Genomic DNA, 12,066 nt, shown 5'->3' with positions numbered 1-12,066 from the left:
TTCGTCGACAATACATATCATGTTGATTCATAGAGCTGGACAAAAAGGTGCATTTCCTCTTTAAGAAAAAAGCCCTTTTCTGTCTAAAAGTACCCACCAAGATCACATGCAACACATTGGCTCACACTGCCCCACTTTCTCTATTTTTATGCAACAGGTGGACTGATGCACAAATAGAGGAAAGTATGTTTATAGTATTAATGCTGATAGTGAAAGCATTCTGATTTTGCTGTGTTTCAGTTCTGTGTATTTTTTTTCTTGCCTAAGGGAAGCTGAAAATACACGCCTGCTTGGCTGTGCCTCCACCATCTATCCTGTGGGGTCTGTACAGTGCCATACAGCTTGCCTCATATTTTTCTTCCTTAAAGTTAGGATTAGGCAGGTTTTGGCACTCTAGGTGCAGACTGCCATATGCCACATTTTTCCTGCTTCAGCAGGAATATTCCAGTGTCATACTATTTCTCTCTCTTCAGCTGAAACAGCCAAGAGCAGTGCCAATGTACTAGAAACCAACCCATGATTCTAGGTTGTGTGGGATGAAACCCAAATCATCTAGCAAGACAAGGCAGGTAAAAACTTCCATTAAAAAACAGGACCATCATTCAGTTTTTAGATAATCCAATGTTTCTCTTTTGGTCAAGAAGAGAAGACTCTCTGATTTATACATGAGTGGCATTACCTACCTTTGTTTCTGTCATACAGAGTTCAGTTTGCTTATACCTTACAATACAAAAGCAACTACATATAACAAGACCACAAGAAAAAATGGAAAGGGGGACTCTTGGCAATAAATAGAAGATTTCTTGCAGCTTACAGACCAAATGAACAGATATAAAAATGCTCAGCATATCAGGAATACCATATACCTGACTACTCTCTAGCTTTCCACTACATTGCAGGGCTTGGTTCCAAAGAACTCACCCATGGTTTAAGCATATTCAGTGAAATTTTTAGTGTTTGTTGTTACCACAATCTGCTTTTGAAAGCCCCATAAATTTTCAGAACTGGTGTCATATGTGTGGAAGAGAAATCTATTTTATTATATATGGTACATTACATAACTGGTTTTTCATTCACTAAAGGGAAAGCAGAACAGTTTTCTCCAGTTTCAGAAATACTTTCAAACACTCCTTAAATAAGTGCAAATAATTAATCAGAGGGTTCCTTGGATCTTGACCAAGGTCTGAAGAATGCCATCCTTCTAGAGACATCAACACTTGTTTATTGGGGCTGGTAGAAATTGTTAGAAATATAAATAGCAGATGGGTATCTAATTTGAAAAAGGAAGGAAATTAAGACTGGTATTCCTCTGTTAAGAAATAAAAATCACCCAGTATTAGAAACCAAAGACTTAGTAAAATAAAATGGAAAAGTAGTATATCATGGTATCTGGTGGTTTTGCATCACGTACAGGAATACAATTTGTAGATCACATTCCAATTTCACTTTCTGTTTGGAGAAAACTCAATCAATAAGGAATCTGTCCTCTCTTAAAACTACTTTTGCATTTATTGCATGGAAACTCAGCCATTTAAATATACATGCACCATTTTACAACTGATAACACCATGTTTCCACCATCTGGGTTATTTTTTGTGGTTCAACACAGGGACACCTGTGAACTGAGGAGACATATCACTACTTGATACCACACCACTGATGACAAGTAAAGAAGTCTGGATGGCAAGTTCAAATCCTTCAGGATAAATCTCAGGCTGCTACCATCTGGAATGAAAGAATCTGGGTTCTAAAGATAAAACTGAGAGCTCCTCTTTTGCTCAGTTCACTATACCAGACCAACCCCAGAGTTGGTAACACCTATTGGCAATATCCATTAAGAGCTCTTCACTGATGATCACAGCTTCCAGTATAGGATGGAGCCACTCAAATCTTCAGAGTCCTCCATCATAATTATCAGGACCTTTGCAGAGTCAAGCATATGATGCAAAAAATGCATACAAAATATTCCACTTGGAAAATTAACTACCATGTAGGGATTTAAAGGACAAAAGTCAATATAATTGACAAAAAAACCCAAAACACCTTGTTTTAGTCCTTGCCAAATCTACTTCCATCACTTTCACCTCTAAAGGAGGATAGTTTTTTTGGGGACTTTGTTTTGTCCTTCAATGTTAAATTTTAAAATAGTTACTTACTGCCAGTTTGAGTAGATGCTGGGTTTATCTGAACTTGTTCAGAAGATCCTGTCTGAATTAAAAATGAATAGATAAATATAAAAAGGGAATTTCCCAAGAGAAGCACACACTTTCCCAGAAAACTGGCTTTACTAAACAAATAGAACTTACTTGGGTATTGGCTGGATCTGAAGGAACCGATTCTAAGCCAGAGGATCTATCTTCAATAGGAATACTACGGATGATATCCTGGGCCTGGGAAACAATAGCCCTCAATTCATCAACAAATTTCTCTTTTTCAGTTTCCAACACAAAGTCGTCTTCAACCTAATAAGCAGAAAGGTAGAAAAAAGGACTGAAATTGTAGATGCAGGTCCTTTTAAAAACCCATTTCTCTCATCATGCCCAACTTACCTTATCAAATGTTAACAAAAAGATCATGAAAAAATGATTCACCGAACTCACATACATTACTGAGATACTCACACCAAATCATATCTACAACCTGAAGAACTTAACAATAATTACAAAGCATCATCAAAATAAAATTAAACTCAAATAGGCGAAAACATGGGAAACATAGGAAAAACACTTTAAAAACAACACTTGATTTCCTTCCTTTGTGAAAATACCACATTCATTCATGATTCAGAATATATAATTGTTCAATCACATCTTTGTACAATTAGGGAAATTTTTAGCTTATCAAAAAGTAATATAGTTTTGCAGGAAGAAAATGCCTGTATAGGCAAGTTATTGAAATCCAGTCAGTGCTCACACAGCAATAAATAATCTCAAGATTACACAAGTAATAGAGAAGGAACATACTGTTCTTAAACTCCTATGACTATACTAGATTACAAGGTAACAGAGAAATAACATATTGATCCTAAAGTTATGTTATTATATTAAAGCATTCTTTTCAAAATATATATACTAACATCTTAGTCTTACATAGGGCTCTAATCCAAGGGAACTATCAATCTGTAGTTATTTAGTTTCAAATAAACCAAGGGCTCTAAAGCTATTCACAAAATTATGATCAAATATTCCTTGTCAAAGTACACACATCCCAAGCATGCAAGAAGCATTCTGCTCATATTTCAGCATTAATACACAGCAGACACAACAATTCCCGAATGCCATGTTCTGATGGGAAATCAATATGCTTGATGCAATATTCTATGCACTATAAATATACAGATGAAATCCTATGGGCGCTTACTATGAAGTTATGTCCCACAGGTGAAGAGTGCTAACTTCAAGATAAAATTGGCATAGAATAGGCTGGAATACAGATTCTAAATAAAATGTGTCTATAGTTCTCATTGGGGTCAAGCAGACTGGCTGCTCCAACCGTAGTTGTTACCTATTTGGTGTGGGATTGTGGCAACCAGACACTATGGTCCTGGGGTTGGCTGCCACTGCAGTCCCAAAAGCTTTTTTTGCACTTCTTTTGCTGGCAGCCCTGGTCCGCCTTAGGCAGCCACGGTGCAGCTTCGGCCCAATCTGGGGGTGTGCATCATCCATGGATTGGCCCAAAGCTGGCACATTTGGCCCATATGTTTTGGGCCACTATCTCTCTTCTGCTGATTTAATTAATTTCAATTCCTCAATCAATTATCAAAACCTGAATCCCACAAGTCTGATTTTTAAGGCTAAGATACCATTCTGAATTGTATTAACCTAGAACAACAGTAACACAAGTGCAGAAAGCGTAAAATAACAACTTCTAAAGAGTTAACCCAAACAGTTAATAGTTCCAAATATCTTAAGATCTTACATGTTGTTTTTTCCAAAGGTGTGGGTGCCTGGGAGGCAGCCTAGTTTCCAGTGATTCCTCTAACAACCCCTAATCTGATTTGTTTTAGTAGATTGCCTTAAAGTTAACCAGAATTTTGTCAAAATATCTGTACAGGACAAGGACATGTCAACTGCAAAAGTAAGGTCCGAGCTCCTGAATTTCCATCCCAACTGAGAAACTACAAAGAAGAGGAAAGGTAGCTGCTCCTCCTTAACAACTCAAGGGTTTAAACAGGAAACCAGCATGAATGTGACTAATAATAGAGTATCTACTGGGAAGCCAGGACTATGAAACTTGCCATGTAGTCAGCAATATCTTCTGGAGCATCTCCATCAACATCAAATTTAAATGTGACCATCTTGTTGTTGTGAGTCTCGAGCTGGCATTCCACAGTGTTGTCGCCTGATGTTGACACCTAGTTGAAAAAAGAAAAGCCAATGCGCCATGAGACCACGCCAATTTCTTATTAAACAAAGATCACTTCTGCTGGATCAGTCCCTTAAAGTGACACCGCTAGCCTCAAAATACCAATAATCAACCACCTTGTCTTTAAAAGCACCAATAATTAACCACTTTGTCTTTCAAAGAGTGAATTATTTTTGCTTTTTTGTTATTATGTAGCTCAGTGTCAACTCCAGCTTAGGTTAACCTAACTCATAGGGTGTTCTTGGCAAAATTTATCCAGAGGGGATGTGCCATTGCCTTCACAGGTACAAAAGGTACTTTTATAATAAAAGCTAACCATGAAGCAGAATTCTGTCTTCTGTTTTCCCACACTCCAGCAATGTCCAAAATCCAGGAGGACTGAATTCAACTAGTTTAACTCTCTGGCTGGACTCCACTGAGGTAGGGCAAATCCTAGCCCTAGTGATGTTGATGGAATGTAACACCCAGCATTCCTTACCATTGGCCATGCTGATAAGAGTGATGAAACTTGTGCTCCAGCAACCCCTGCAACTTGTGGTCCACACCCCTGCATTAATGGATCATAAAGTAGCATAACTGTCAGTGATTCCTCCTCTCCCTGCAGCCCCACCCTTCAGTGCAAATTGGGAGGGTATGGGCGAGGGCAAAAGGTCAAGGGAAAAGCATTGAAAAATGCAACCCTCCTAATCTCACTGACCAGAAGCCTTCTCTCAGCAGAAGAAATCCTGCTGGCTTCCTTCAGAGCAACTTGCATTATGGATTGAATGTTGCATACAAACCTTTGAAATCTCTATGAACAGGAATACTATTGTTACAGAATGTATGAGGACATTAGAGTGTATCCAGATGATACAAATACCAAATTTGAATCACAAATACAACTGTAAAAGTAGCAGTCCTAAAATTCTAGGCAAACAACTCTAAGATGGGTTCTGTTAAGGCCCAAGCTAGGCTATGTCCTTCTTCCATGCTGATATTCTTCTGTTGAACTCCATTCTGGAAATGTATATATATTAGCTTCAGGTTTGAGCTGTACAAACCTGCAACACAGTGAGCTGAAACTTGGTTCCCTTCTCTGGTCGGGCACAGGAGGTCCTCCTTTGTTTGCTTTTGTCTTGTTTGCCATTTCCACTTGGAAGGTCACAGCCATTGGCAGCTTCTTTCACAATGGCTGGTTCAGGGATTAGTCTGAAAAGAGAAAAAGAAGGTGAGCATTCTCAAGAAAAACATACAAGCTGCATATGCACTGCAGTAATACACCAATTTAACTGCCATGACTGGGTGCTATGGAATTCTGGGGTTTGTAGTTTGTTGTGGCACCAGAGCTCTCTGAAAGATCAGGCTAAATCTCTCACAAAACTACAATTCCCATAATTGCAAAGCACTGAGCCATGGCATTTAGAATGGTCTCAAACTGGATTATTTCTGCAGTGCAGATGTAGCCTCAGAGACTTTTCTTTAATGGAAGTGGGAAAATGGTGCTCCCTTTCCAAGCACACAGGAAGAGACATGCTTGGTTTATTTTGCAGTTGTGTTGTTTGACTGTGTTATATTGTGGCTTATTTTGGTTTTTATGCACCTTATATATCACCCTAATATCTTAGATTCAAGAAAGACTAGTTAAAACTACTTTTAATAATTTAATACATAGAGTGTAAATAATCATATTTAAGAAATGATCTTCATTTGCACAGAAAAGTTCTCCTTAATTTGATGAATCTGATAAAGGCACTAATTCCATTTAGAGACTAATATGCTTGTCATTGCACTGTTTGTTACTTATCTCATTATTCTTTTTGGGAAACTCAGTACTTACAATGTAAATCAATGTTAGAATTCTGTTTTAAATATTACTTGCAAACATGTTTTAAATTAATTTTTAGCCACCATGTTATGAGCCAGGAAGTCCTCCATGCAGCCACACATTCAGAAAATGGCTTCACATACCATTTTTAGCCAGAGGAAGGATAAATTTCCACAAATTCTGCCTCACCATCCTGGCACAGCCATAAGCTACCAGTCTTACTACTCAGACTCATCCAGAAATTCTCTCATTCACATATAGTACAGAGGCTCTATGAACTATCCAAGGAGAAGGATAGCATAAACAAGAGGGAGCAAGTGTGTGGATGCATGGGAACATGTGTAAAAGTGGCACTGCTCTAGCCCCGGAAAGGTAACCACAAAGGAACCATGGCCTTGAGGGAGGCAAAAAAATAGTTCTCTACCTATGGAGAAACAATCAAATGAAAAGAACTCACATAACTTGCTCAAGAAACTCAAAGTTTCCGTATGATTACAAATAAAGTAAAATGGAAGAAAATACAAAGGGAAATTAGCTTCTCTAATAACTGTGATAACTCATGAAGTATATTTTAAGGTGTTGTGAAGTACTCAGGGGAAGCACTTCATAAATAACAAAAACAATGACTACTTGGACTGCCATGTCTTTGATGTTGGACAGTGCAGGAAGCAGTGCCTTAGAATTTGGTGAATGTCTGTGGTGTGTCCTTAATTTATTATGCACAATATCCACCAGCCTAACATGTAGGTCTCCCAAACCTGAAGGAAGGAGAGTCACAAGATGTTCTTATTCCTTGGTGGCTGGTTTCCTGACCAAGGGGCTTAAATGGGCCCTCCTTTTGGAAATCATGGAAACTGAGAACTTGTCCAGGTGAGTTTAAATGATCTAAAGTCTCTAGGTTGAGAACAGGGGTGAAAGGGATTTAAAAGGATTTAGATGGTTATTTAATTTGTCTCTTTGCCTCCTTGTTTTGTATGGAAGGCATAGCCTTCTTTTTATATACCTGGTCTCAATGAGGATGTCTTTAAGAGCATCCTCATCAAAGGTTTCCTACACAGGGGATTGTAGCCAGTTATTCTGGCTCCTGTGGAGGTGAAGGTGGAATGAGCAGAGAAAAGCAATGAGTCTTCAGAGGCATCTGCCAGCCTAATCAGTAGTACAGGACTGCAGGAGTTATAATAAAAAAATAACTGAAGAGCCAAAAAAATTCCCACCTTTACTCTAAGTAGGTTTTCCTTCTGCAAGACAAATAAATTATTCTTGAAATTGACTCACCCTTGAACAGAATCTTGTTTTTGAACTGTGTGTTGCTCCTCTGATGCTAAGATAGAAACCTGTTGGCGGAAGGGAGAAAAAGGATATATAGTATTCATCATTTTTACCTGGCTACAGATGGAGGTATGAATGAAAATAAGTAACTCCACAAAACTGCATGCTTTACCAGGCTGAGATGCTAAGGACATAGGACCAAGCTTTGTAATATCATTCCAACACATATTTTATAGATGAAAAGCCCCAGTTGCTATCTCTGGAGATTCTAATTAGGATTTGCTTTTAGTAAGCATAGTTAAATTAAGATGTAAGCATGTCAGTATCAGCAGTCTCAGAAATACACACTTGTCATTTGTAATCCCTGAGGGGTGGGAGGGGAATAAAATGAGAAGAAATTGAAATGAAAACTTTGGGCACGATACCACACAAAGCAAGATATATGGTATATTCAGATGTCAAAATTCTGTAAACAGAAGGGGCTAAATAAACCAGAGATAACTATATAACAGTGTAGATACAAATAAATTACTTTTTATTACCTTCATTTTTCAGAAACCAAGATATAACTAAATTATATTAAGGTAATATAATTACCTTACATAATGAGAGATAATTTTACTCTTTTTTGCAGTGTAATTGTGAATTTTAAAGTTCTTTGCATGATTACAGGAGTAGAGTAACTAAGTAGGAAGCTTCGCTACTTTGGTGTGTTTCTGCCACCAGCCAGTGGCTTGTAGTATTTAGATTTTAAAAGGACAACAACAAAACTTTGCTTTTCAAGTTCTTTTTGAATAATGAGCAAGGTAAGACATTCTTTTAAAGTGCCAACTAGTAACTAGCTACAAATACCACTTGTAAAAGAGATATAACAACTTTAATTTGATTAGCAAGGATCCAGTGAGACCTTCTGCCCTCTTTAAACAAAGAAAACATTTATGAGTAAGGTCTGTTTGCACCAAAGAAAATTAAATCCAAAACACCATGCTAAACCCAAGCTATGAGTATCCCAAAAATCATAAGCCAATATTTTATTCCACTGTTTGTCTCACCATCAATTGGTTTTTATGGCCGTTTTATTAACTGGTACAGGTGCAGATATCTAGGACTATCTGTGCCCCAAGACTGGATGAAGACATCCTTTTCTGTTTTCTGACATGGATGGCTGTGCACGGTTCGTCTGTTTGGAAAAGTTCCTTCTTTGAATTGCAGTTCTCAGAATTCTTCATACTGAAGTTGGCTAGTGGATAAGCTCTCTGGGGAATTTGGGGAGCTGCCTCAAGCTCTTTGGTCAAGACATAACAAGGGACATTTCTGGGATGGCACTCCAGCCTATGAAATTCTCTCCTTTTGGAGATTTGCTTGGTTTTGCCACTGGTTCATTAAATTTTTGTTTAAGGTTTTGTTTTGTTTTTAAAAAATAGCCTTCGTATTCTAATTATATTTTATCTCCCACAACACCCTCTCATGATTTTTTTTTTAGAGTTACCCTAAAGTGATTGTTTTGGTAACCAATAATTGTAACTCAAAAATTTATTGTAAATGGGAAGTGCAATTTTAACCTGCAGATGACAACTGTTGAGTGCTAGAGGACACTAAAACCTCTCTGCCTCCAGATATCTATTTTCTAATTTCACAAATTTCCATTCATTTTATACAGGTTGGCAACTAAAGCAGCTTGGGCACTTCCTGACAGAGGACTGCCAGTGCTGTGAATTAGAAGGCACTACAGAACTATTTCCCCTTTTCATCTCCTTAATGGGCTTTCTGCATTAATGTAAAAAGAGGAAGTGAGAAAAAAAGAAATGACTATAAAGGGAAGACAACATTAACTGTTTCCACCAGTCAGGGCTATGGCAAGATAGAGGAACAACAGTGTGATATAGTAGTTTGAGCATTGTACTAGGTCTCTGGAGACCATAGTTTGAATCCCAGCTCAGCCATGGAAATGCACTGGGTGACCCTTGGCAAGTCACACTCGCTCGGCCTCGGAGGATGGCAATGGCTAACCTGCACTGAAGAAATTTGGCAAGAAAACTCCAACTGCCGGACCTCTTACCCTTTCCCATCACCACTCCCTTCTCCTTCTGTCATGTCTTTTTAGATTATAAGCCTGAGGGCAGGGAACTGTCTAACTAAAAAGATTGCATGTACAGCGCTGTGTAAATTTGCAGCGTTTCATAAATAAAGGTTAATAATAATAATAATAATAATAATAATAATAATAGGGCTGCCTTAAGTCAGAAAGGATTCTTCCCCTCTTCCATCTTTACTGGCTTCTTGGAGTCTTTTGTGTGTTGTGACTCTCCTCAGTTCTCCTCCTCCATTTTTTGTTGATTTTGTTCTGGTTTCTTTGAGGTGAGTTGCCATTAACCCCTTTGTACTCACTGAGTGTGTTTACTGCTCACATAGTGCCAGGCAGTTAGTTAATTACATAAGAAGCCTTGCTTAAAAACCCCTCACAACCCATTTCCTCATCTCTTGGCTTCTCTTTCTCCATCCCCACATGCTGCCTATCACCCTTTCTTCAGTGGGTCAGTCAAATTCCCTACAAATCTCATGACTCATTCTGAAAACAAAACCCCAACTTCAATAACAAATTCATTAATGTAACCCTCGGAAAAATTTTAATTATACATATTACTAGAAATAAATTAATTTTCTCATTTGTAATAAGCAACATTAACAAATTAATTTTCAAACCTAACATCCCAAGTTCTGGTTTGAAGAACAGGCATACCTGTGGGATATCTTGTCCTTGTACATGTTCTTGTTTTGGTTGTATCAATGAATTAAGTGAAGTTTGCTGATTCAGGGATGCCACCAGAGGAGGCACCTGGTTCTGAAGGCCCAACTCTCCTGTGAATACTGATGTTTGACACATTGGCTGCTGTTGAACATATGCTGGCTGCACTGCAGTAAATGACTGGTTATTCTCAGCTGGCTGAAATGCTTGGGATGGTTGGATGAGACTTGTGTTGGGCAGGAGCTCTGACACTTCTGGTGGTTGCTGGACTCCGTAGGCTGGTTCTGACTGTTCTGGTACAGAAGATGCCATCTGTAACATGCTTGGAACTGACTGAGGGATGGAGACTTGTTGCGGCTGAGGAACAGAATGCTGGTTGAATTCCTGATATGGAGATTGTGGCTGCATTTGTGGTACAAAAGATGGTTGAGATGGGACAAAAGGGGTTTGCAATTCTGGCTGTTGTTTTTCTGCAGTCCTGTGCATCACATGAGGCGATTGCTGGTGCCCTAGGCTGCTATCTTGCTGGATCAGATATGTTGGTGGCTCAGACTGGTGTAGCTCTGAAGGATAGGAAAGGACCTCCCCTGGTTGCGCCAAGCAGGTCTGCTGTTCCAAGCAGTCAGTGCCGCCATCCTTCATCATATATAGTGATTGCTCAGGAGAGTGTACAGCAAAATTTGGCTGATCTGTGGCCTGTACAGTTAGGTGAGAATGCTGCATTTCAGGAACTTGAGTAAGATATGGTGGTGGCTGGGTTCTGAATGTGGCCTGTTGCCCTTGGGGGAAAGGCTGCACTGGGTATGTTGCTGGTTCCAAGGCCTGTCCTGAATAAGCCCCAGATGCTGGATAACCCAGTTGCTCTGGGCAGTGAGGTTGATCTGGGCCCTGCATTTGGTATGTGACATGCACCTGGCATGCAGCTTGCTCTGGGGCCTGCTGTTGGTTTGTTGGCTGTATTTGATATGCCAGTTGCTCTGAAACTGGTAGCTGGTGTGAGGGCTGAACTTGATAGCTTAGTTGCTCTTGGGCTTGGAGATGGTATTGATTCTGCATGGAATAAGCAACCTGTTCTGGAGTTGAACCAGAAAGCTCAGAGGCCTGCTGCTGCTTTTCTACATCTCTCTGAGGTGCAACTGGCAACTGCTCTGTAGAACTAGAAGGGAGAACAAGCTGCTCCTGTTGTGACTGCTGAACAGGCAAGTGGAATAACATCTGTTGCATTACACCAGGGTGCTGGTCTGTGGACTGGTGAATCTGAATAACTTGCTGTTCTTGCTGAGATAGGGATGACTGCCCAGGAATACTTACAGGCATTCTTGGATACTGTGAGCACTGTTGTGTTGGTGCTGCTGGCTGCAGTATGTTAGAGACCTGATGTATAGATGCAACCTGCTGAGGCTGTTGGAAGGAGCTAACTTGCTGGGGAACTTGTGGAGAGTGTTGAATGGAGCCCATTTGCTGGGGAGCTTGCTGAGACTGTTGCATGACTGATGTTGTCTGGAGATGTTGTGTGGATACCACTTGTGGAGGAACCTGCTGGGCCTGCTGCATGGAAACCACTTGTTGGGGTATTTGCTGGGGTTGCTGCACTGAAGTCAGCGACTGGGGAACCATTTGGGATTGTTGCATGGACGCCATTTGCTGGGGAACTGGCTGGGGCTGTTGCATGGACACCATTTGCTGGGTCATTTGCTGGGGCTGCTGCATGGATACCATTTGCTGGGGAACTTGCAGGGGTTGCTGCATGGACACCACTTGCTGCAACTGCTGGGGAACTTGCTGGGGCTGCTGCATGGTTGCCACTTGCTGAGGAACCTGCTGGGGCTGCTGGATGGCTGCCACTTGCTGGAAAACTTGTTGTGGTTGCTGCATGGACGCC

General features: G+C 40.0%; 1 protein-coding gene across 1 annotated transcript in view; it reads right to left on the bottom strand.

The window, feature by feature from the left end:
• The window catches only part of WNK3 (WNK lysine deficient protein kinase 3), a 122,984-nt gene that overhangs the window by 27,303 nt on the left and 83,615 nt on the right, over positions 1-12,066 (bottom strand). The window contains exons 12-17 of the mRNA XM_042447642.1: positions 10,179-12,066; positions 7,445-7,503; positions 5,406-5,553; positions 4,238-4,354; positions 2,307-2,462; positions 2,157-2,208 (exon numbers count right to left, since the gene is read on the bottom strand). Coding sequence (XP_042303576.1) covers positions 2,157-2,208; positions 2,307-2,462; positions 4,238-4,354; positions 5,406-5,553; positions 7,445-7,503; positions 10,179-12,066 — 2,420 coding nt within the window. The remainder of the gene's footprint in view (positions 1-2,156; positions 2,209-2,306; positions 2,463-4,237; positions 4,355-5,405; positions 5,554-7,444; positions 7,504-10,178) is intronic.

The sequence above is a fragment of the Sceloporus undulatus genome, chromosome 2 (genome assembly GCF_019175285.1).
Source record: "Sceloporus undulatus isolate JIND9_A2432 ecotype Alabama chromosome 2, SceUnd_v1.1, whole genome shotgun sequence".
In the NCBI taxonomy this organism is placed as follows: Eukaryota; Metazoa; Chordata; class Lepidosauria; order Squamata; family Phrynosomatidae; genus Sceloporus; species Sceloporus undulatus.
Note: the sequence above shows the minus strand (reverse complement) of the source record. Positions and strands in the feature narration are given on the sequence as shown.